We start from the raw sequence: 26046 nt of genomic DNA on the forward strand, positions 1-26046 counted from the left end.
AAATATATTAAAAAAAAAAGGTAAATGTAAATGTATAGTATAGTAACATTATGGGCTATTACAAGCTACAAAAACGAATGACTTGGAACTACAGTTACAGCCCTCATTCAGGAGTTTGTTTTAAATGTGGGTTGGTCGCTAAGGCATATACAAAACATTTTGATGTTCAAATATTCCTAGACTTGGACAGTGAGCGCCCCTCTAAGCTAGCTCTTGTGTCCTAGAGGTCCCCACCAGTCCTCCAGAACTTCTTTGCTTTCTTACACAATAAGATGCCGCACGCTCAGCTTGTACCTCTCCTTGCCCCAGCCCTAGAACCAGCTTCTTCGTGGACAAGCTCTGGCTCCTCTGGGTGGAGAATGGTATTCAGAAACCCAGACCTGGGTGCTGGTGCACTCACTGCTACTTGGGGTCACTGCTTCTAGGCCTCTTTGCTGAAGGAGGTAGGAAATACATGTACAGTCCTCCTTCCCAGATTCCACACTTGAGCTCGCCTACTCGCTAACATTTATTTATATCTCCCAAATCAAACCTCGCAGTACTTCTGCAATCATTCACAGACTTGCAGAGTGTGAAAAAACTGAGTCACCACCACATGTTCCAAACTGAGGTCAACCAAGGCCACAACGCCCCATCTTCTTGCTCCGACTGTCGAGATGTAAGCAAGTGTCCTTCCCTCGGTCTCACTAGTGCCATGCTTTGCACATCATTGTGCTTTTTGTGGGCAATTTTGCTGTGTAAAATGTCCCCTGTACATATGCTGAAGTGCTGTGTAGTGCTCCTAGGTGCATGAGGCTGCCCCATGCCTTACAAAGAGAATATGCGTTAGAGGCTTTATTCAGGTATGAGCTACCGCGTAGTTGGCCATGAATTCACTGTTAATGAATCAACAATATACAGTAAATAAAGGGCTTTTTAGAGACAGGGTCTCACTCTGCCACCCAGGCTTTAGAGTCCAGTGGTGTGACCTTGGCTCACTGCAGCCTCAACCTCCAGGGCTCAAGTGATCTTCCCACCTCAGCCTCCCAAAGTGCTGGGATTACAAGCATGAGCCACTGCCCTCAGCCTAAGGTGTCTTTAAACAGAAACACACATAACACAAGGTTACAGGCTGAGTGCGATGGCTCATGCCTGTAATCCCAACACTTTGGGAGGCCGAGGTAGGAGGATCACTTGAGGTCAGGAGTTTGAGACCAGCCTGGGCAACACGGCAAGACCTTGACTGTATATTTTTTTAAATAAGACAGGCGTGGTGGTGCATGCCTGTGGTCCCAGCTACTCGGGAGGCTGAGGTAGGAAAATGGCCTGAGCCCAGGAGGTCAAGGTTGCAGTGACCCATGATTGTACCACTGCATTCCAGCCTGGGGTGACAGAGCAAGACACTGTCTTTAAAAACAAACAAACAAACAAACAAAAAAACGGCCGGGCGCGGTGGCTCAAGCCTGTAATCCCAGCACTTTGAGAGGCCGAGACGGGCGGATCACGAGGTCAGGAGATCGAGACCATCCTGGCTAACACGGTGAAACCCCGTCTCTACTAAAACATATAAAAAACTAGCTGGGTGCGGTGGCGAGCGCCTGTAGTCCCAGCTACTTGGGAGGCTGAGGCAGGAGAATGGCGTGAACCCGGGAGGCGGAGCTTGCAGTGAGCTGAGAGATCCAGCCACTGCACTCCAGCCCGGGTGACAGAGCAAGACTCCATCTCAAAAAAAAAAAAGACAAGGTCACGTATTGATCAGTTGGCAAAAACGCTGTGACCCGAGGCTAACAGGAGCCTAGCCCTAGGATTCCCCTAGGAGCAATGGTTCAGTATTCAATAATTCAGGGTTCACAGTGACTTTATAGAGCATAACTTGCAAGAATAACAAGAACCAACTGTACGCGTGTATGTATACTCACACTTTTATTTTATATTTTTTCAGACAGAGTCTCACTCTGTCACCCAGGCTGGTGTAAAATGGTGCAATTTCGACTCACTGCAACCTCCACCTCCCAGGTTCAAGTGATCCTCAGCCTCCCAAGTAGCTGGGATTACAGGTTTGTGCCCCCACAACCGGCTAATTTCTGTATGTTTAGTAGAGATGGAGTTTCGCCTTGTTAGACAGGCTGGTCTCAAACTCCTAACCTCAAGTGATCCACCCATCTCGGCCTCCCAAAGTGCTGGGATTATAGGCACGAGCCGCCGTGCCCAGCCTACTACACTTTTATACACACATGCATCTGTGACTATTTCTCTATTTCTGTGCAGGTGTGTGTGGCAGTACCCACAGTCTCAGCCAGACAGTGTCTGGGTACTGTCTAGTCCGCGTTTGTAAGCACCTTCCCCGAAGTGCAAAGCCTGGCTTGTGTTACTGTCCATACGTTTACTTATTTGCTCAATCAATTTACTTATTGGCTCCATAACCAGCTTCCCATCTGCTCCAGTAGCCTCTGCTGTCAGTCACCTCTGCACCCTACCCCACCCTGCTTCCGGATGCTGGGTGCCAATCACCCCCGACACCTCTACATAGCAACCCCCTCTCGACACTCTGCTTCTTTATTTGGTATGTATGTATGTATGTATGTATGTATGTATGTATGTATTTGAGATGGAGTCTTACTCTGTTGCCCAGGCTGGAGTACAGTGGCACGATCCAGGCTCACTGCAATCTCTGCCTCCCGGGTCCAAGGGATTCCCCTGCCTCAGCTTCTCAAGTAGCTGGGATTACAGGCGCCCGCTACCATGCCCGGCTAATTTTTGTATTTTTAGTAGAGACAGGGTTTCACCGCGTTGGCCAGGCTGGTCTCGAACTCCTGACTTCAAGTGATCCACCCGCCTTGGCCTCCCAAAGTGCTGGGATTATAGGTGTGACCTACCGCCCCTGGCCTGCTTCTTTAAATGCCAGACACCAACATTTGTGCAGTGTGGCGGGAGGAAAGAATAGGGAGAAGAGCGCACTGCCGGCCCCTGCACTGAATCTGGGGGCAACTGCCATCTCCAGCTCCTGTCTTCCTATCCGTGAACATCTACTGCAGTCCTCTCTAACGTCCTTCTGTAAAGCTGTATTATGTTTTGCATACAGGCCTTGCACATTCGTTCTCAGATATAATCCACGTACTTTAGATAAAATTCAAACCATATTTTAAAAAATAAAACCAGCATGACTATAACAGAGTCTGCAACATTCTCACAGACTTTATGATAAAACATAAAACTTCAGAGATACTTAGGGTGGGGCAGGGACAATGTTGAAGGCTGCCTGGAAGCCTCTCCATCCCTGAGCCAGAATGTCCCATCTCCCCTTCAAGAGGAAATGTTTGAAAAAGCACTGATCTGGCTAAAAATGATGGGGACCAGGGAGAAATCTGCGTGACTGTCAAAAGCACAAGTGAGCCGGTCTCCTCCATTCTGAGCACAGCCAAGTTCAGTCTCTCCAAGTCCAAGTAGCATATACCTGTTTGCCAAGAATAAAGTCCAGGTGTCTACAAGTGGCTGAAAATATTCACTGCTGGGCCATTAACAACATTCTTGGCAAAATCATACCTTAGCTTCTCGTGGAAATTTCTTAAGGTAGAAGAAACAGGAAACACCCAGACTCGCTTTTATGTAGACAGTTCCATGAAGCTAGGGCCTATCCCCACACCCACGTTTCAATCCTCTGCACGCAGCTCACAGCGCGTTCAACATCTACGCGTCTCTCCTACTGGGGTGGAGGTGGCCACTGAAACCCTCATGCAGCTACGACGACCGCAGTTTTGGCAACACAATTTCATGTTTTTCCTTGGGCTTTTACCCAAGTCGGTGACACAATTCTGCAGTTGTGTAAAGATTCAAAATGAGGGACTTGACATTGACAACAATAATAAAATCTTGGGTTTCCTTTAACCAAGCACATGTTCTGCCTTTTATAGGAAGCTCTGCAAACTCAAGCTGGAGTGGGATACTTGCTGACATCTTCATGCACCCCAGGAATAGCTCTGCTCCCCCATTTCCACCTTGGCTCAACTATCTATATCCCACCAATTCCCCCAACATCCCTCCATCTGTCCATCCATCCACCCAAGGACCCGCTAAGCCAGGAGGTCTCTCCTATCTCAGCCCCCAAGGGCTCTCTCTACATGAACCCCACCCCACAAGAGTAGACCAAGTCTCCGGTAGACCCCACCTTGACCACCTCCTTGCCTCTAGCCGTTCCCACCCCCTAAAAACCCTCCCTGGTCTCCACACCCAGCTGATGAATACTTGGCTGAATGTGACCTGGCCTCCGGTATCCAGGTGAAGCCCACGTCCTCCGTGAGCCCGCCAGCTTACGCTGCCTCTGCACCTTCACTGGAGAGAGCCTGCACCTCACCTCCTCAGGGCAGGCATGGCTGATGCCACCCAGTGGAACCTGGTGCAGAGCAGGGCCTGGCGCAGAGCAGGGCTGTCTGCAGAGCAAGGCCCGGGTGCTCAGGTTGAGCACCTCCAGTGCTGGCAGTGGACCATCCCTCCCATTCCAGGTGCTGTCTCCATCAACGGCGAGTAAGCTACTGACATTTGCATGACAATAATGAATAAATACCATCTTTTGCTTCAAATCCAGAATAGATGTGGCCAGGGTTGGCATATGACTGTTGGGAAAGGACAGTTTGCCTCTTCCCAAACCAACTTGGATTATAAAAAGCTTTTCTTACGACCACAAGAGCGGAGGAGCTCAGGGGCAGACAAAAGGAAGGCTGGCTGCAGAAGGCGGGACAGTGGGGCCTTCAGGGGTGGATGGGGACAGAGAAAGCCTGGAGCTGCACCCCCAAGGTCTATGTACATCAGGTGCTGCAGAATAACACCACTTCCTCCAGCTTGGCCCCCACCTGCCCTCTCCCAGCCCAGTCACCCAGACAGCACCCCACTCGCCACACATACCTCACATCTGCCACCTCACACTCACCAGCCTGGACTCCCAATGCAACCTCAAACCTGCCCTCGGCCTCTCAGCTCAGCCACCCCCATTCCTGTTGGCCCCTGGCCCCCCATCGAATTCTCTCTAATCCTAACGCACACACTTCCACACTCAAACACACACACACATACAGCCTGGAGGAAAACCATAATTAACGGAGGTCCAGGCAAGTTTCCCGAGCAGGGACCACATTTCAAAGGTCAGGGAAGCAGGTGAACAGGAAACATACAGAGGGCACGTTTGGGGGTGGAGCAGGAAATAAGAAATCACTTGCAAAAGATAAAAAGAAAACGAGGTAGCTGGTTTCAGACACCTCTGAGCACACAGAACAGAACAGGCGCCTCCTGGTCTTCACTCAATGGAGAGATGGGCCAGGCAGGTCCCTGCTGCTCCACCGCAGAGCTGGGGGCGATGGCCCCGACACCAAGGCCCTGGGTCAGGCGGGGAGGCAGCTGTCCTCCTGCCTGTGCTCCTGGGCAGGGCCTGGCCCCACAAGGGAACTGGCCCAAGGCTCTGCCTGGCTACTCTGGAAAGTCCTGGGAGATAAGCAAAGGGCTTGCTACTTCCCTCCAAATGGCCCAGATGTGACAACTGTGAAGAAGTCACACCAAAGCAAGGTGACAGAACAGTGTTGGTGACGTCAGGTATCAGCTTAGGCACAACTCCGCTTACCCGGACTCACCCATAACCTGCCCTCTCTTCCCAACCAGTAAAGGATGCCTAGGTAGAGGGGGACAAGGCCTGGAGCATAATTACCATTTTAAAGGCTCTGAGAAGTCCTGCAGTGAGGAAGCCTAGTTCACTTTCTCTCCCCTAGGATTTCCCAGCTGCACCTGATCACAGAACATTTTTTTTGTTTCCACTCAGGAAACATATTTTGAAAAACACTGGCCTAGAGGCAGAAGTGAAATGGAAAACACCAAAGTAAAACTGAAGAGGAGTCGCTGGGCAGGGAATGGTTGGAGGCGCCCTGAATCCTGGACCGATGGAGATCCCCAGCTCTGCATGGTCCCCTCCCTGGGCCCAGACCGCCTCCCCCCATTCCCGGATAAGAAGGCTAATGCGCACCAGGTGAAGGGCTTGCCTGGGCCACACCCCCGGGCTCGCCCCACACCAGTTGTGCTCCTGTGAGAACCAGTGACTTTCTTGATTTGGCTACTGCGGAATTGTTTGCAACTAACCACCCCAGATACAAATGACAAATGATCAGATATAAAGGACCCACGGGTCCCTGTGATACGGCTTCATGCAGCCAGCACGGCTAGTGCCCTGCAGAACAAGAATGACCCCAGGCAAGTCCTCGCCTCCCAGACCCAGAATCCCATGGAGCCCACCAGGGCTGGTTCACAAGCACTGTCTGGGTCGGGCAGAGATTCCAGCAAGAGGAGGGAACATCCGTGCACCAGAGCCAGTTACCAGAAGTAAATCACCTGTTCCAAAACCCAGGCTGTTAATGGAGTCCATTGTTGACCGGAGCTGGGGTCTAGCTACGGAATACTGCCCAGCAGAGATCCTCCTGACAGAAAGCACTTTTTCCCAAAAGCCATGGATCCTCCACTAACTGTGTTTTAATTGGGCGAACGTCTGTATCTCATTGCAGTGGCTGTGCACATGCTGACAAGGGGCTGGGGGCGGGGTGGGGAGCAGAAGCTCAGGGGCCTGGGAGGGAAGGAAACAGGCCACCAGGGCTCCCCAGAAGGCATGTGTCTCTCTCACAAACACACGCACGCACACACACGTGCACACATACTCTTCAAGTCCTGAGTTAGCAACTGTGGAATGTGACCAGCTCAGTGAGCCCAGGACAAGCTGCTAGGGAATATGACATTTGATTGATGTCTGCAAATGTGCGTTTTCACTAATTAGAAGGTTTAGGGCAGAGCAGAGAAAAATATGTATTTCAGAGTCCCAGTTTGACCTGCCAGAAACCAGCCCGTTACTAACATTCTTATTTTCAACAAAATATAGCATTCTGATTACATACCATCTTGGTTCCACGCCTCCTGCCTTGCCAAGCCCCCGGAAGTGGCCCAAGGCCATAGCAAATAGTGAGAGAAACAGTCCAGGGTGGAGACTGACTCAGGGGTGTCAGTCAGTGGGGGGCTGATGGCCGGTGGGAGGTCAGCAGTCATCACCCTCTCCTTGGGACAGTTGAGTAGCTCTCTCCCAGGGTCATGTGGCCACTCAGGTTCACATGGGAGGCAAGAGGAATGGCAGAGCCCAGGAGAGTGGCTCTGAAGTCACCATCCCCTCCAGGCCTCAGTGCCCTCACCCATTAAATGGGCACGCTGAGGTCTGGGATGACACGGAGGGCTTGCACTTACTGAAACCCATGGGAGGCTACTCGCTGATTTCTTTTATTGATGGAAGAAAACACTTGTAATTGAAGTAGCAATTAAGAGGCAGGCACTGGAACCACCGTCTGCCGATTCCTAGTTTTGCCTGCATGAAACCAAGCAAGTTAATTGACCTCTCCCAGCCTCAGTTTCTTCGTCTATAAAACTAGGGGAGGGATGGCCCACAGGGCAGCTGGAAGGATTAAAGAAATAAACATCTCTTAGAGCCCGCCTGGCACACTGTGATACACAACAAATGTTAGCTATTTTTATCTATGAAGTCTAGATTTTATATCATGGGTGTTCTAAAGCAGGATACATTTATTTAAAAACAAGGATTTTCATTAAACACATACCCCACAGAAAGCAACCCCATGGAGACTGCTCTTAATTCAGGCCAGTATTGAAACGACCCTCGACCCTAACTACAAGCTTTATACAGGTCTCTTGGCTGTCCTTCAAATCCAACTAAGGTGATACTTCTAAAGTACTGTGCATGTGTTGTGTGTGCACCCACACGTGTGGGAAGGGGGGGCTCACGGATCCCTCAGGTACCCCACCCATGCAGTCTCAAGTCACAAAGCGACAGACGGAGCAGCCAAGGAAGGTCTGTGCCCTGCTGGACTCTCGTGAAGCCACCAACTCTACCTCTGCACCACGTCCTGCAGACTGGGCTACCCTTTGGGTGGGGAACAGCATTTGATGCAAGAAAGGCAGACAGAAAAGGAAAAGGGCGAGTTCAACTCCAGGTAATGAAGACAGCACCAAGCCCCAGAGACCATAAATGCCATGCAGATGGAAACATTCACTGCAAGGCCACACGGCAAACTCAAGGATCCAGGGACAGAGGTGCAGACTGTGGTGCCCTGGAGCCTTGACCCTGCAAATTACCACCATGGGAAAGGAGGCTGCCGAACCCCCGACAATCCGCTGGGCTGGCACAGACTCGTGGTTTCCATCGAGGTGGGAGGAGGTGGGACGTCCCAGCCCCTCCTCCATGCCCACTGCAGAGGGAAGCGGCCGTTTCCCCTGTGTGGTTACAAAGATCTCATTGTTCTTCCCCACAGAGAGGAAACTGGAGGACTGAGCTCAGAATGCATTTTGGAATTGGCAGAAAAGAACATCTGGGGAAGGAAACACATTTCAGAAACAAACATACCTTTGTACCAGCTTTTATTTTCCTTAAGTGTTGAAAAAAATAATAATAATAAAGACATGCCAAATTTATCATCACTCTACAAAATCCCTTTATTGAGCAAAACGTGGCAGCTCTGCTTTCAAATGATCTACTGTTCCTGGAAAATTGCAGCAAGGTGGATGCCAAGGCCCAAAGGCCACCATCAGCAGCCAAACAAAAGACGCCACCTCGGGCTCCATGACACCGTCCCATGCCAGGGAACTAGACAGATTTGGGGAATGCCACGGTTTGCCTTTAACCCCTTGCCTCCTGGTCTCTTGATGTATCTCAGAGGCTAACATTCTTTGAGGAACTGGCACTTCTTAGTTGTAAATATGCATGTGGTTTTGGGAGCTACCTGCAAAGTCCAGTGTTGACGATCAGCTCTGATTGCCTTGGAATCAAGTTGAAGAGTCGGGTCTGGAAGTTAACAGGAACTTAGAGAAGCTGAGCACCACGGTTTTGCAGGCCCTGGGTGAACTCTTCCACCAGGCATTCATTGTGGACTGACAGCACGCAAGGGGCTCTGCAGGCAGGTGCCCAGGATGAAACAGATTCCGTCCGGGGGAAACCTGGAGGGAAGCTCCCTCTTTTTCCGAACGCGCCGGGCCTAGCTTCATGGGTCCGTACCCTCCATGCCTGTCACACTTTCTGAGTCTCGTGTGGGAGCTGCTTCTGGTTCCTGACTTCACTCAGTCCTCATAGGAGGTGGAACTACTGTCACCCCATTTTACAGATGGGGAGACTGGGCACAAGGGGACCAAGAAACCAATGCAAAGTCACACTTCGGTGATCAGTGACAGGGGAGATCAACGCCCAGGTTCTTTCGGCCAAGAGTTAAATTGTTTTCATGCTGCCTAAGCAGGGGCAACTGAAAGACCCCTGGATATCTTTGCAAAAAGGGTCAAGCACAGGAGCCAGAGCCACTGGGTCAGATCTGCGGAGGCGCTGGGGTGACCTTCCCCATACCTGGAGGGATGCTTGTCCCCCCCTGGCCTTCACTGGGTCCCCTCAGGACTGTGGCCTCACAGGACCTCAGCACAATCCCGGTCCTGTGCTCCAGGACAAGCCCTCTGTCTCCAGGACGATGAGGAAATGGAACCAAGAGGGGCTCGCTTCCGCCCAGTACCCACATTGCCCTTTCTCAGGGAGCAAGAACTGTCCTGGAGAGGACTTGGCTTTGGAGGGGGAGCCTGGGAGGCCAGTGAGTCAACAAGCCTCTCCTGCTCATGGTGGGATCCCACCCCAGGCCCCCACCTGGTGGGGCAGGCAGGGATGGGCAGCACAGCTTGGCCAGGGCAGATAACCCCCACCTTGGCCAGGGCGAGGGTAGGACACGTGGGCTCCAGCCTGGCCCCACCATCCCTGCACAACACTGAGCAAAGTCCACGTTCTCCTCAACCGGGTGTTGACATCTGCAGGACAGGAGCATGGATGTACAGAGTGCTGAAGCCACACAGCAACCTAGGAGCGAGACTCCATGCCTCCCCGCGGACCCTCCCCTACCAGGAGGACCTTGCAGGCTTCCCGTGCGCTGCAAGGGCTCCAGTGTGGAGACACGTGTCTCCTACACAGCCAGGCCTAACGCTCGTGCAGCCGGGTCATCCCACCTGGGCTCACAGCTGGAGGGCCAGGAGCTTCGCGGGGTCTGCTGTCATCCCAGAGGTGATGGGGAGCCACAGCAGACTGTAGGAGACAGGGTGCCCCCCGCCCTCCACTTCAGAGGCCCCGTCTGGCCCACGGACTGGAGAGCATATCTCTCAGTAACCACGGAGCGCCAACTATGCACAGGGCCTGGTCGGCAGAGCGGGGCAAAGGCACTGACCATCCACGACCAGGGCGAGGGAAGCCAGGCGGGCAGGGACCTCAGGCAGAAGGGGAAGAACCTGGTGCCCAGGCTGGCCCTGCCTTCCACAGTGAAGCTGACTGGGGAGGCGCTGATGCAGGGGGCCAGAAAGGGCTGCTGGTCAGCCGGGAGGAGCCCCCCACAAAGGAAGCAGTCAGCCCAGATGCAGAAGGCAGGGTCCCCTCAACAATGTCCTCTGAAAAGGAGAGGCGGGGACTGCTCTGGCGACACCTTCAAATAGATGGTCAGCCCCCAGCCATACTTCTGACAAGGCAGAGGCCCCCAGGGGAGGGGCACCTGCACCTGTTTCCCCAGACCCCCAGAGCCCACCCAACCCCATCCCACCAGGGCTCCAGCTACAAAATAAATGCCGAGGCCGGCTAGGCAAGGACGCACACTCGGTACCGACTGAACAGGCTCCACACCGTCAAGAGCGCAACCCACAGGCCACGCTATGCAGAGCCGAGATGGTTTCAGCCAAGCAGCCTTTCAGCCAAGCTGAGCAAGTCCACAGTCCCCAGGGGGTCCTCACCATGGAGCAGCAATTGCGATGCGATGGTAACCCTAACAGCTAACCGTCGCTGAGCCAGGCCCTGAGCCAGGTACTTTCCGACACCGCCTCTCTGCAGCCTCAGGACAAGCCTGGGGGAGCATAAAGATCACTCCCTATTACAGATGGGGAAACTGAGCCCCGGAGCAGTTAACATGCTTGTCCAAGACCGCAGAGCTAGAAGTGGGACAGAACAGCAGGTCAGGTGGGAACGGGTAAGGGGGGCCTGCATGGGCTTCTCTGGAGGCTTCGCAGACGCGCAACCCCCAGGGCCCCGACCCTGCAGCTCGCTGCGGCCCCCTCAGCTACTCCAGCAGACCTCGGGGTAAGGGAAGGAGGCTGGGAATACCTCGGGTGTCCGAAACAGCAGCTTCCGCTTGGAGGCCAGCGTTGCATAGTGGCCGCTGCCCAGCACACCCAAGTCACCTGTGCCACCTGCAGTGACCTTCCAGCATGCCTTGGTGACCAAGCTGGCCTTAGGTACTACGGGCAGCCAAGCCCAGAACAGGACCCAACCATCCTCTTCACACCAACACAAAGCAAGAGGGGGCATTTCAACTGAGCGCGTGGGGGGCACTTTGAGTGGGTCCCTCTTGCTCAAGGGCCTCATGGATTACAGGGGTCAGGGCGTGACCCAATTCTGCATTCCCATCTGCCTTTCATCCTGCTCTGCCAACAACAGCCAGTGAGGCTGGGGACATCCCTGAACCTGTTTCCCACCTAAAACACATCATCCCGTTGGACCCCAGCCCTCCGGGAGAGGCCCTAATGCCTGACCGTGGTGAGATCAGATCACTGGGTAAGTACCCGGAGGGGCCTTGGTCAGGGACCAAGGGGTAGGGGGTGACAGGCGTGGTGGTATCCCGCCCTGGGCTGCAGTCTACCCTGACGGAGGAGGTCTGTGGTCAGAACCGGGCTGTGCAGGGCACAGGAGCCCAGAGGGACCCCCAGAGCTCACCTGGTAGTCTCTGAGCAGGGCTCCTTCGACCCTCAAAGAAAAGCAGAGCAAGGAGGCCGACCGGAGCCCGGCACCTAGCACCCAGTGGCATGCCAGACCTGCATGGATCCTGGAGGAGATATCTCATCACCCTCCAAGGCGGTCATGCCCAACCCAGGAACCCACAGCCCACAGGGCCGTGAAGGTGTACTGGGTCCAAGAAGGGCCTTCGATACTGAGAAGCCAAGTGGCACCTCCCGGTGTTGAGCAGGCGGAATCCCACCAGCTCCTGCTCTGCCGGCAAGCACGGCTGGACGATGAGCAGAAGGGGCTGTGGCTTAATAAACGTCATTTCCTTAAGAGTATAAAACTGCGAAGCAGATGGAAATTTTTTTTTTTTAATTAAAACTGGTGGCCACAGAGATGGAAAGCGCCTCTCGTCCCTCCCTCCCATTGTGAGCCATCCTTTGCACACCTCAAGCTGTTCACTGTCCAGGTTTCTCCTGAGGCGCTGCAGGTGGGTGAGAATCCATGAGCCCTCAGCCAGCTGTGGCACTCTGGAGTTCTGCCCCAGGCCATCGGGGCACACGCCGGGCACCCTGGGGACCATACAGGGCAGAGCCCAGCTGGGTCAGCACACAGGACCACACTGGGCACACAGTCTCTGAGCCTCCCCTGTGGACACAGCTCTCACTATCCCACCCCACTAAGTCCCGGGGGTCTGTCCCACAGGGTGATACGCTGTCACAGACCACTACCGGAGTCATGGTCTGCTGTTCTGCCTGCAGCCAGGTAGTCACCTGCTCCACAGGGACAGGCAACGCTGCACTTGGGGACTGCTCTGTAGCAGGACTAGAGCTCCAGCAGCTCAGCCCTCCCAAGAGGGAGAACTCCGTGCTCGAAAAGAGGCAGACACAGAGGATGGCACCACAGCCACCACAAGCCCACGGCACCCCGCATGGCAGGTCAGGAGTCCCTGACCACTCGCTCTTTGTGACCAGAGCTGCAGTGGAGTCGACGAGGCAAGGACTGTGGGTGGCAGTGGCCACAGCAAATGAATGAGTGTCCCAAGGGAGCAGGTGGCTGCAGGGAGGCACCGTCCAGGCCCAGGAGTTCTCCAGCACTGCAGCAAACTCCCTGGGCCCCCTGAGCAGTGACCAGGTCACAAGTGCACAAACTCCCAGGGGCACAACCTGGGAGGGTGACACTCTCTTCATGTTCAAATTCTTGAGAACGCATTAAAAATATCACTCAGTCACCTACTCTCTAGTTTTAACTCAAAAGTACCAAAGTAGCCAGGCACGGTGGCTCACGCCTATAATCCCAGCACTTTGGGAAGCTTGAGGATCACGTGAGCCCAGGAGTTCCAAATGAGCCTGGGGAACACGGAGGGACCCCATTTCTATAAAAAAAAAGTTTTTTTAAAAAATTACCTGGGCATGGTGGTGTGTGCCTGTAGTACCAGCTACTCAGGAGGCTAAGGCGAGAGAATCATATGAACCCAGGGGAGGTAGAGGCTGCAGTAGGCTGTGATGGCACCACTGCACTTCAGCCTGGGCAACAGAGTGAGACTCTATCTCAAAATAAATTTAAAAATCACCAAGCCGGCCGGGCGCGGTGGCTCAAGCCTATAATCCCAGCACTTTGGGAGGCCGAGACGGGCGGATCACGAGGTCAGGAGATCGAGACCATCCTGGCTAACCCGGTGAAACCCTGTCTCTACTAAAAAATACAAAAACCTAGCTGGGCGAGGTGGCAGGCGCCTGTAGTCCTAGCTACTCGGGAGACTGAGACAGGAGAATGGCATAAACCTGGGAGGCGGAGCTTGCAGTGAGCTGAGATCCAGCCACTGCACTCCAACCTGGGTAACAGGGCAAGACTCCGTCTCAAAAAAAAAAAAAAAAAAAAAAAATCACCAAGCCAGGCGTGGTGGCTCACGTCTGTAATCCCAGCACTTTGGGAGGCTGAGGCAGGTGGATCACCTGAGTCAGGAGTTCGAGACCAGCCTGGCCAACATGGTGAAACTCTATCTCCACTAAAAATACAAAAATTAGCTGGGCATGGCGGCGGGCGCCTGTAATTCCAGCTACTCAGGAAGCTGAGGCAGGAGAATCTCTTGAACCCAGGAGGCGGAGGTTCCAGTGAGTCGAGATTGTGCTACTGCACTCAAGCCTGGGAGAAAGAGCAAGACTCCATCTCAATAAATAAATAAATCAAAACCACCAAAACTTTTTAATATAAACATTATTCCATAATTCCTTTTTTGCATGATTAAAAATGTTTATATAAAGTTTTCTGAAAATGGTAAGAATGCCAAGTGAAGGCTGCAAATGCCCAAGCCCCTGCTGTGGCATCTCAAGGAGTCTGGGCCATAGGAGGCTGGTGGGTACCACGTGGACCCAGGACTTCACAGTCAAGTCCCTTTGGGGTGCACTGGGTTTCCCACACCCCAGAAATATGGGCTCTTACTGCAGGAGCATGGGGGTCCTCACGCTTGGCCCAGAAGCTTTCTGTCACATAGCCAGACAGGTGTTCTACAACCTAGGCTAGATTTGGGGATGGCAGAGGGAGCTCATGCTCCAGCAGAATTCAAGCCAGAGGAGGTAAGGATGGGTAAGATCTGCTCCCTGGACAGATGAGGCCTTGGGCAGCCTCAGAACAGTTACTGATCATCTACCAGACATCACACTAGAGGCAGAAGGGCACAGACGAAGACAGCCCCTTGTCCTCAAGGCCCTCCCAGGCTGGGTGGACCATGGAAGGTTCCAGACGGATCTGGCAAGAGAAGTGCCCACAACAGGGGCAGAAGATGGGCAGGCCTGCTCAAGGCAGCACGGCTTGCCAGGCCAAAAAGTTCCAACTTCAGACACTGGAGAATGGGCACGACTATCTGAGAAATGGAAGGACATGATGAAAACTACTTGGAGAAAAATTAATCTGACCAGAGCATAAGATAAATGCGCAAATGGGAGGTTCCAGAAAGCAAGGAGACCAAGTAAAAGCTGATGTCATCGGCTCTGAATCTGGCCTTTCACTGAATATGCACTGCAGGGCCTGCAGGTGAAGCCTCAGAGCCCAGGGGGTCTGAGTGGAGGGAAGGGCAGGGGACAGGCCTTCCACTGGGCAAGGGACAGAGCTGGGGCCTGTGTCTACAGTGCTGAGAAGGAAGAGGCGTGGACGTCAGCTCAGAGGCTCCAGCTGAAGTGAGGAGGAGGCCAGGGCAGCACCCAGATCCAGACTCCTTTTGGGAAGCAAGTTCGCTCTGGCGGAAAGTTTGGAGAAATGGTCTTTACCCACAGAAGCAAGCCCCAAAATATGTCTTGCTCCAAAACTACCTCGTACAATGAGGACGTTAAGCTTCAGGTCCCCTAGAGGAGACAACCTGCTCCTTCCTGGAGCAGAACTCAAGGTGGCCAGAACCTGGAAGGCACCCAGCACCTGGGCTGGTGTGTTCCAGCCCGGGCCACGTGCTCACATAGCTATTAATGCCCCGTTGAGCAATTTCCTGAGAGCTTTGCCAGGCAGGTACCGCCTCCCCATCTGGACTAATAGAGGGGTACATCCCAGGGAAGAAATGAAAGGTGCCCACATTTTGCTCTGGGATGAACAAGGGGAGGGGAGTGATAATTAACTCAGTAATTATATTTGCCCTTGGGCTAATGCTAAAATTAGTGTGCATTAGCGTTTCTTTCCTGAGCAGACACTGGAGTGAGCTGGGCACCAGGAGTGGCTCGGGCAAGTCAGCACAAAGGGCACCTCCAGAGCCTTCCACAAATGTCAGCAAAACCCACAAATGTCAAGGCCGGCTCCACTGCACTGGGCAGATGAATTCACTTCCACAGTCTGATACTGCCAGCTCATCAGAGGCCACTTAAAATCCAGCCCTCTGACACCTGCTGGATATCACCATTTACTGTCCCCAGATCAAGGGATCAAAGGGTGGAAAGTGATAAGATGGCTCTGAAGTTCACCACAAAAGCATAAACGTGCAAGAAGAGCCAACATGACTTTTGAAAAGGACAATGAGGTGGGAATCTACACAACTGATCTCAAAATATGGTCTGATGCTTCAGAGATGGAGACAGCAGCGTTCTGGTACAGAAAGATACCCACAGGCCATGGGGCACAGTGAAGGGTCTGGAATCAGGACCCAGGTATCTGTGGACACTACATGTAAAAAAGCAGCATTTACAACGAATGAACAAGATGGACCATCCCAACAAGGTATTGGACAACTCCCTATTTACTGGCCAGACCCCTACCTCATACCATATACCAAAAAAAAAAAAAAAAAAACCCCGGACAGAATAATATCTGAATGTAAAACACAAAACAGTAACACTCCTGGAAGAAAATAATGGAGAATATATTTGTAATCTGGAGGTGGAGGAACAAGGGATAGGAAAAAAGCCATAGGGAAAAGATAGAGTTCTGATTACATGAAGCTTCTTAATGACTTTATGATAATGTACCACCAGAAACAAGGATGAAGGACTAGCTACAGACCAGCAGTGAAACCTGAAACAAACAGAACAAAGAATTAAAGTCCACACCAAATAAAGACATCCCACAAATCAATAAGAAAAAGACAAACAGGTCAGCATGGTGGCTTATGTCTGTAATCCCAGCACTTTGGGAGGCGGAAGTGGGCAGGCCACTTGAGGTCAGGAGTTCGAGACCAGCCTGGCAAACATGGTGAAACCCTGTCTCTACTAAAAATACAAAAATTAGCCAGGCGTGGTGGTGCATGCCTGTAGTCCCAGCTACTTGGGAGGCTGAGCCAGGAGAACAGCTGGAACCCAAGAGGCGGAGGTTGCAGTGAGCCGAGATGGCGATCGCACCATTGCACTCCATTGAGGACAGAGCGAGACTCTGTCTCAAAAAAAAAAAAAAAAAAAAAAAAAAAAAAAAAAACAAAGAAAAGAAAAAGACAAACAACAGAAAAATGGGCCAAGGATAAGTGTAGGCAATTTGCAGAAAAGTAAATACCAATAAACCAGAAATGAGGGTTGTGCAAATCAAAAGGTGTTATAATTTTTAACCAAATTGCAACCGAAAAAAAACCCCAAAATCCAAAATCTTGTAATTGCTAGCATCAGAGAGGATATAGGAAAGTGTGTGTTCTCATAGATGCTTGCAGGTATGAACTGGCACAGCCTTGTAGGAGTTATATATTTATGTATGTATGTATGTATTTGAGAGAGGGTCTCGCTCTGTTGCCCAGGCTAAATCTGTTACAGTGCCATGACCATGGCTTACTGCAGCCTTGACCTCCTGAGCTCAAGAGATTTTCCCACCTCAGCCTTTCAAGTAGCTGTGACTACAGGAGTATGCAATCATACCCAGCTAATTTTTAAAATTTTTTGTAGAGATGGGGTCTCCCAGTGTTGCCCAGGCTGATCTCGAACTCCTGGACTCAAGTGATCCTCCTGCCTCAACCTCCCAAAGTGCTGGGATTACCTGGGTAAGCCACCGTGCCCGGCCTCAATATCTTTAAAAACAGAAATGGACACTCTTTGACTAGGAATGTATCCTATAAAAACACTTATACACATGCAGAGACACACGAGCAAGCATGCCTTGTAACAGCAATGAAGGCTGGAAAAACGCCTCCATCAGGTAAATGCTGTAAAGTGCACCTGTGTACTACAAAATGGCACTTGGCTTTTAACAACAGCAAAGATAGAAAAGTAAAAGTACAAAGTAGGGTGTGGTGGCACATGCCTGCAGTCCCAGCTACTCAGGAGGCTGAGGTGGGAAGAGCCTTTGAACCCAGGAGTTGGAGGCCAGCCTGGGCAATAGTAAGAAAAAATAAAATTAAATCGTAATAATAAAACAGCTGGGCACAGCGGCTCATGCCTGTAATCCCAACACTTTGGGAGGCCGAGGTGGGAGGATCGCTTGATCCCAGGAGTTCAAGACCAGCCTGGGCAGCAAAGCAAGACGCCCATCTCAACGACAAATTTTTAAAAATTACCCAGGCAGGCTGGGCACAGTGGCTCATGCCTGTAATCCCAGCACTTTGGAAGGCCGAGGCAGGCAGATCACTTGAGGTCAGGAGTTCGAGACCAGCCTGGCTAACGTGGCAAAATCCTGTATCTACTAAAAATACAAAAATTAGCTAGGTGTGGTAGCGGATGTCTGTAGTCCCAGCTACGGAGGCACAAGAATCGCTTGAACCAGGGAGGCAGAGGTGGCAGTGAGCCGGCATTGTGCCACTGTACTCTAGCCTGGGCGTGAGACTCCTGTCTCAAAAAAAAAAAAAAAGAGAAGGAGCCGGGCACTGCAGGGTGAGGGAGGGCACAGAAGCAGCACCTCTTCTGGGGGCACCCCCAATTCCTAGCGGTCCAGAGGCCTCAGGATCCTGAAGGAAGAAAAATGTGAAACCCTGTGCTGGAAGAGGCCATGGAGATTGGAAATAGCTGGTTCCATTTTACAGAAAAAGGAAACCGAGGCCCTCAGAAGGTGAGTGCCCCCCAGGGCCCCCCAGGGAGGCACGGAGAGGGCTCTGAGCCCTGCAGGGCCCTGGATTCTTGCAATGGGGTGGAGTGGAGCTTGTGCCACCCCCGCCAGGCACCTTCTCAGGAGAGGAGCCGTTATCACATCCTTGAAGGGGACCTTGAGCCCCCAGAAAGGCTAAAAACCACTTTCCTCCTTGAGTGAACCTTCGCCTCAGTTTAACCACAAGAACAATGACATTGAGGCTGGGCGCAGTGGCTCATACCTGCAATCCCAGAACTTTGGGAGGCTGAGGCAGGTGGATCGCTTAAGCCCAGGAGTGCAAGACCAGCCTGGGCAACATAGTGAAACCCTGTCTCTGCAAAAAATTAACAAAATTGGCTGGGCATGGTGGTGCACACCTGTGGCCCCAACTATTTGGGGGCTGACATGAGAGGATCGCTTCAGCCCAGGAGGTAGAGACAGCAGTGGGCGGTAACTGTATCCCTGCACTCCAGCCTGGGCAACAGAGCAAGACTCAAAAAAAAAAACAAAAACAAAAACAAAAACAATTTAAATCTCAAAAAAAAATTACATTAAGGCAAACTAAAAGCAGATGTTTTATATATACACACACACACACACACACACACATATATATAAAATTAAATACACTCCAATAGAGCAAATAAGAAAATACCCAGAAAGCACAATCCCCGCACCCCCAAGCCAACCTCCCGGGGGTCCACAGCAGGAGACCCCAAGCATGAGGGACACAGAACAGTGTCCCTGTGGCAGAACCTCCGGCCCATCAGGCTCAGTCAGAAAATAAGGCTCCTGGCCGGGCGCGGTGGCTCAAGCCTGTAATCCCAGCACTTTGGGAGGCCGAGACGGGCGGATCACGAGGTCAGGAGATCGAGACCATCCTGGCTAACACGGTGAAACCCCGTCTCTACTAAAAAAAAAATACAAAAAACTAGCCGGGCGAGGTGGCGAGCGCCTGTAGTCCCAGCTACTCGGGAGGCTGAGGCAGGAGAATGGCGTAAACCCAGGAGGCGGAGCTTGCAGTGAGCAGAGGTCCGGCCACCGCACTCCAGCCTGGGTGACAGAGCGAGACCCCGTCTCAAAAAAAAAAAAAAAAAAAAAAAAAAAAAAGAAAATAAGGCTCCTGCTACTCTGAGAGCAAGAGGCACAGTCACCCAGTAGCCACGGGCTCTGGAACACGAGCCAGGCCAGCAAAGTGTCAACCGCCCCCTACAAGGCGACAGGCGAACCAGGACAAACTGGAAACCAGAGACTGGACCTGGAACACAGGGACCACCACACAGGGCTTGGGAATGGGCAGGGACCACGGAGCGCCACCCATGTGCCTAAGAGCAGCCCATCTGCACATGCCTCTGCATGGCTTAGGGGCGCAGGGAGTCCCCCAACCCCCAATCCAGGAAGGCAGCCCCCACTTACCCAGGTGGGGCAGGAAGGGATAGGACCAGCATCCAGCTCTGCTCCTAACTCAGGACTCCGGGCCCCCTTGGGGGCAACCAGCACAGAGCTCAGACCCCAAATATCTTCACCCACCTCCTGGTCCCCATCTGGACAAGGGTGCTAGGGACTGGCTCTCAGTCACACCCTCAGGGTACTCTTCAAAGGACAGCTGGATGCCCCAGGGCAGGAGCTTTTGGCCCCCAGCTCCCTCACCCCAGCACGGGCAAGATGGACACCATCATCCCAATTTTGCAGATGAGGAAACTGAGGCTGAGGGCCGGCACATGGCTCTCCAGAGCTGAAGAGAATGCAGAGAGCAGCCGGAGCCAGCCGGTGGGTCCCCTGGGGCTGGCTCGTAGCAAGCCACAGCTGCCTCCGCCCATCACACTTGGACCTCGCTGCCCCCAGGACAGCCCTCCAGGGCGGCCTGGCACAGAGCCCATACCCTGCTGCTTCCTGAACAAATAAGTGAACGAAGCCACCAAGCCGAGGAGCTGGATGCAGCCCCGGCTCCCGCCAGGGCCTCCCCAATGAACTCCCCGTTTGGAGAGCACATTAAGTGTCTCCAAGGCCTCCCAAACCACAAATGTCCGGCTGTCTCATGGCTTCTGTAACCTGAACTTGGCCCTCACTCTGCCCGCCCAGCACTCCTCTCAGGGCTCAGGCCCCTCCTCTGAGATGCCAGCACCGACTCCCCAACTTGTCCCCATCACCTGGCTCATTCCTGAACCTTGGCAGGAGAGTCTCAGGCCAGATCCTCCCACTGGCCACCTCCAGCAGGATGCAGGATGCATGAGCCCTGCTCGTGCTGGCTGGGAGACGCAACCAAGCAAGATCAATCCAATCAGTGGATAAACTGACAAATTTAATGTGGTCCCTCCACACAGTGGAATATTATTCAGCCATAAAAAGGGCTGAAACAGGCCAGGCACGGTGGCTCACACCTGTAATCCCAGCACTTTGGGAGGTCGAGGCTGGCAGCTCATTTGAGGTCAGGAGTTCAAGACCAGCCCGGTCAACATGGTGAAACCCCCGTCTCTACTAAAAATACAAAAATTAGCCGGGCGTGGTGGCGGGCACCTGTAATGCAAGCTACTCAGGACGATGAGGCAGGAGAATCGCTTAAACCCTGGAGGCAGAAGTTGCAATGAGCCGAGATTGCACCACCGCACTTCAGCCTGGGCAACAGAGCAAGACTCCATTTCAAAAAAAAAAAAAAGGCTGAAACACCCATAGGTGGTACTACTTGGGTGCCTCCTGAAAACGTTACAGTAACCAAGGAAAGACAAAAGACGCATTATAAGATTACCTTCATACAAAATGCCCAGAACAGGCAGAGCCATAGAGGCAGAAAGCAGACTGGTGAGGGAATGGGAAGTCACTGTGTAACGGGTATGAGTTTTATTTTGGGGTGATGAAAATCTCTTATAACTTGATAGAAGTGACGGTTGTAAACATTGTGAATGTACTAAATGCCTGCCTCGTATACTTTAATATTTTATATTATGTAAGTTTCCCTCAATTTAAAACAAAATCAACTCAACACCTTTCACCTAAGAAAGATCTGGCTTTAGCTTGCATTTCCTGCAATTCCTGCCTAAAGCCTTCCAGAAGCTTCCGCTGCCTTGTGGCTCACAACCAGACTCCACAGCATGATCTGGCCTCTAAGGACCTCTCACAGGCCACCCCGAGAGTGAAGGAGCACCCTTGGGCCCACCTCTGCATAGCTTCTTCCCCTGTCCTCCCCTCTACATAGGAAGCCCTGCCTGCAGGGGCGGGGCCTTATCTGCCATTCTATCGCACTCAACCCCAGCACTTCACATGGTAGCAGACACCAAAGCCAAACAGCAACAGCATTTTACCGGGCCAGGTGCACGTTAACTCACTGAATTCATGGTAGGAAAGATTCTATCCCCATTTTACAGGTGAGAAAACTGAGGCACACAAAGGTAGCGTCAGCTTCCCAAGCTTCCCAGCACAGATTGCAGCCAGATCCCAGGCTGGAATCAGGCCCGGGGCGCAGGGGCTCTGTCCACAGTGCTAACTACTCCTGCCCCCGAGGGCTGCAGCAGGGAGTGAGTGAGTTGGTCAGTGGACTGGACGTCCAAGGTCACACAGACTATTGTAATAACAGCCTCTAGACTGGCCGAGGCCAGAAAGATCAAGGACTCTGACACACAACTGCGCTCACTGCAGCTCTGCTGCTGCCAGTCCCCCACCTGGGCCAGGGATGGGACTAAAGGTCTCACACAGGGCACTCAGGGCTCTCCACAGGCTGGGAGAGGAGCGGGGCGAGACGACAGAAACTAGGTATGGTGCCCGAAGTCAAACAGCTACTGAGCATGTGAACCCAGGTGGGTCTGACCCCAAAACCCCCTCTGTCCTGCAACCCATCACTGCAAGGCAGAAAGCACCTCAGAGGCCTCGCCTGCCTGCACCTCCCACCCCTGTGTGTGAGTTCTACTAAATGCCTGAGCAGTGACACAGCAGGGCTGAAATTAAACGGGTTCCAAAAACGACAGGAAGCGCGAGGTGGATCTCCCCAGAAAAGTGCCGAACAAATGCTGGATCGGGTTCACGGGGAATTTCTTGGAACTGAAGAGGGTAGTTAAACACACAGGGCCCTGCTTTGGAGGGGACTCTCTCAGGGTGCTCCACACAGCACTTGGTTAACCCCACTCAGCCCTGCTGGGTCTCCCAGAGGGCCCGGCCTTGGCCTTGGGCATCTACAGGAGGAACCTCCAGGGGGAGAGACGGTGCCTGGACAGGCCGGCCTTGGAACAAGCACTTGGGCCCCGAGGAGAGAGGCCTAGGGCTTGGGAGCTGGGGAAATTCTCAGCACTGGGACCACTAGAACAAAGCCATTTCCGTGGGTTCACAGCTTCCAATTGCAACAGGAAGCAATCAGGAAAAATAATTAGCCGCCAACTTACTGGCTTTGCTGGGGACCGAGGCATGCATCTCACACAGAAAACCAGGGACATAACATCGAAACCGTTCTGCAGAAAGATTCCTCCCTTTCCTTCCATTTTAGGACTGGATCACCACATTCGCCGGGGCTCCCAGGCCTTGCTGCCTAATGTTAAAATAATCAACTCTATTTTTGCCTCACACACAACTGAACTCCACAGCTGTAATTCTTTCTCCTTAGGGGCTCGAACCACATGGACGACAGGCATTTGACTCCAGCAACATCACCCCAAAATGTGCACAAAACCCAAAACTGCAATGAGGTGAAAGGCAACGTGGTCCTCTTAGAAACCCCCTCTTTAAAACACACGGCTTCCCCAAAAACCCTTTTGCCTCCTTGACCCAGGCATTTCCGGAAAAAGCAGCGGCGCTGGCCTGTACTCCCCAGATATTGTCGCTGTTTTGTCTTCACCTTGTTTTGCTAGCTCCAGACAAGGCCCCAAAATGTAAACACGCTCCGGAAAGAGGCAGATTTGGGGTGAAACTGTCCATAGAATCTCTAGGCTTGGGTCAGAGGCAGCAGGACGTGAAACAAATGCCAGGCTCCTCCTGTTCCCCGCTGCCCCCTACACCTCCAGGCAGAGGCTGCAGCCCGGGGGATCTGGCTACAGGGCTACCCCCCTGCACCATCCACACTGGAAATATTCAGGGAGACAGCTGTTTGCCTTAAGGAGGCCCAGACAAAGGGGCCCGAGGTCCTCCCCGCTAAACTGCCACAAACAAAACAGGAGCCCGGGCGTGCACAGGCACTTGGGGCCGGCCGTGCCACTTGGCCGGTCATACTCCAGAAAAACAAAACACGCACATCCGAAGAGAATGATTTAGGTAGCAAGAGGCTTGCTTGAAAAACCACATGGCAATCTCCAAATTAAAAGAACATGTGTAGCGTTTCACAACTGCTTAAGTTTCCTGAGTCCTCCTGACCTCAACTCCACCCCTTGGGAAACACCAAAAGTTGGAGAGAAAGTTCCCCGGCCCTACCTCTCCCCACGGGCGTGTACAACTGAGGCACGAGCCCGCCTGCCCCACTGTCCCGCGCTCTGGGACCACGTCACCCCCGTGTAGCCGACCCAGGGAGGGACAACATCTGGGGCCCCGGCGGCCACACGGGGCATTCGGGTCGCCCGAGCACCTGGCAGGTGTCAGTCCGCTTGGAAACCCACAGCCACGCGGCTCACAGGCGCAGCGCCACCGGCCAGGCCGCCCCGCGCCCGGGCTCAGAACTTTCTCGCTGCAACTTCAGCCCGTCCTCGGAGCACGCGGGCCGGCCGCGCGGCCGCTGGAAACAGGCTAGCGAACCGGCTCCCTGGGCCAGGCCCGCCTCCGTGCCCCAATTCCCCGCTCGGTGCCCGGCCCGGGCCACACGGGCCCAGCACGGGCTCGGCTCCCGGCTAACCGCGGGCGCGGGCAGGTGAGGACCCGCCCGCGCCGCACCTGGCGGAGCGGGCGCCGCCCGCACGCTCTCCTGGCTGTCCCGGGACGCGGCGTCCCCGGGGAGGGCCCGGGCGGGGAGACAAAGGGCCCGCGCGCGGCGGGGACGCCGGGGACGGCAGGGGGGTCCCAGGCACGCGCCCCAACTCGCCCCCAACACGCCAAGTCGCTTCCGAGGCGGCGGCGGCGCCGGCGCACTTGGCCGCGGGGCCGCCGGGGCCATTGTCCGAGCAGCCCGCGGCCCCCGGCCGGCCCGAGCCCACCTACCCGCGGCGGGGGCCGGGCAGCCGCACAGCGCCAGCAGCAGCAACAGCAGCGGCCACGGCGGCCCGGGCGGCGCTGCCTCCATGTTGTCCGGCGGCCGGACAGGCCCGCGCCGCGCTCACTCCGGCTCCATGGCGCGGCGGCGGCGGCGGCTCCTCGCGCGGCTCCCGGCGCCTCCGCCTCCCCCCCTCGGGCGCCGCGGACCAGGACGACGGGGAGGAGGGAGCTGGGCGCGCGGGAGCGGAAGCCGCGCCGCGTCTCCGCCCCCCGCCGCCGCCGCCGCCCGCGCCCCCCGCGCCGGCCGCGCCCTCCCGCGGGCGCCCCCCGGAGCCGGCCGGCAGCCAGGCGGCCCCAGCGGCCCAGGTCCCCGCGGCCCCTCCCCGCGCTCCCCGCCCTTCCCTGGGGGTGCCTCCGGGAGGCTCGGCGCGGGGCTGGGGCGCGGGGTTTCCGTCCCGCGGGGCCCGGCGGCTGATCGGGGCCCGGAGCCAGGTGTGTCACCTGTGGAGCCTTTATGAGTGGGGAAACTGAGGCACGGGGCGGTGTTGCCCAAGGGCACACAGCGAGGCAGTTTCAGGGCGGGAAGCCTGGGGCCCCACGGGGCAGCCCCGGACACTTGCTCTCACCTGTGGAGGGCAGAGGAGGGAAGGGAGAGAAGTACATGAAGCTGTCCGGCTGGAGTGGAGGGGGGTTTGAGGTTTTACTTTAAACTAAATGTGTACCCTCTACCTTAGTTATGAATTATGAGACACGAAGATTGCGGAACAGACACACTCCTCTAAAAATGCCTCTAGGCTGACAGGGAGAAAGTCCTGCCAGGCTCCCAGACGCCACCTTGGAGTCCTTCAACAAGCAGACCAGGGCCTCTTAAGAGCCCACCGGTGTCAGCTCAGCCCCTGAACCCTCCAGGAAGAATCTCACCCAGGCACAGCCTGGAAGGGGCACAGAAGGGGCTCTGGAACCAGCAAGCCGAAGTTCGAACTCCCGGTCTGCTACTTTCTAGAACGACTGTGCCCTTGGCGGATCTAAATAGAACCTCCCCGGGTACTCGTTCCTCCCTTGTAAAGTGGGGATAGCAATGGCCACCTTGCAGGTTCAGAGAGGGCTTGCAATACCTCACAGAACTGGGTGCCCGTGAATGGGTGCATTCCTCCAGATTTGTGACAACTTTGCCAGGCTGGCATCAGGCTGAACGCCTCTGCCCTCATGGGGTTTATATTCTAGGAAGGGAGACCCACAAAAACAAGAAGACAGAAAGTTAAAACAAAAGCCCCATTGACAGACCATGAAGAATGCCATGAAAAATGAAGGGTGTTGTGCGGCAGTGTCTGGGGAAACTCTGGCTTAGGGAAGGAAGGACACTTGAGCTGCTACTAAGGAGCAGCCGTCCGGCGGGAGGGCAGTTCAGGAAGAGCAGACATCAGTGGAGGAGGCGCTGGGGCAGAGGGCAGTGTGGTCGCTGGATTCGGGGGAGGAACCACATCGGGCCATGAGCTGGAGCTGGTGCTGGAAGGTGCAGGAGATACCAGCTGGGGCCGGCACATGTCAGACCTCAGGCAGGGAAGAGGAATGGAGAATGTACCCTACGAACAATGGGAAGCCAGGCTAGGATTTAAGCAACAAAAATATTTTCCCTTCTTGCACCCTGTGTCCAGCTCTACCACCACAGCCTGGGGCTCTATTTTCAAAACAGACCCAGGCTC

General features: G+C 54.1%; 1 protein-coding gene across 4 annotated transcripts in view; it reads right to left on the reverse strand.

Annotated features, from left to right (window-relative positions):
- The window catches only part of LRP5 (LDL receptor related protein 5), a 143238-nt gene extending 118593 nt beyond the window's left edge, over nt 1-24645 (reverse strand). The window contains exon 1 of one of the 4 annotated variants that reach the window (XM_028833138.2): nt 24350-24645. In XM_028833138.2, coding sequence (XP_028688971.2) covers nt 24350-24431 — 82 coding nt within the window. In that variant the 5' untranslated portion in view covers nt 24432-24645. The remainder of the gene's footprint in view (nt 1-24349) is intronic. The other 3 variants (XM_028833139.2, XM_077961922.1, XM_077961923.1) reach the window with 3 other exon arrangements.
- Between the last annotated feature and the right edge of the window lie 1401 nt (nt 24646-26046).

This window comes from Macaca mulatta, chromosome 14 (genome assembly GCF_049350105.2).
Source record: "Macaca mulatta isolate MMU2019108-1 chromosome 14, T2T-MMU8v2.0, whole genome shotgun sequence".
Lineage (NCBI taxonomy): Eukaryota > Metazoa > Chordata > Mammalia > Primates > Cercopithecidae > Macaca > Macaca mulatta.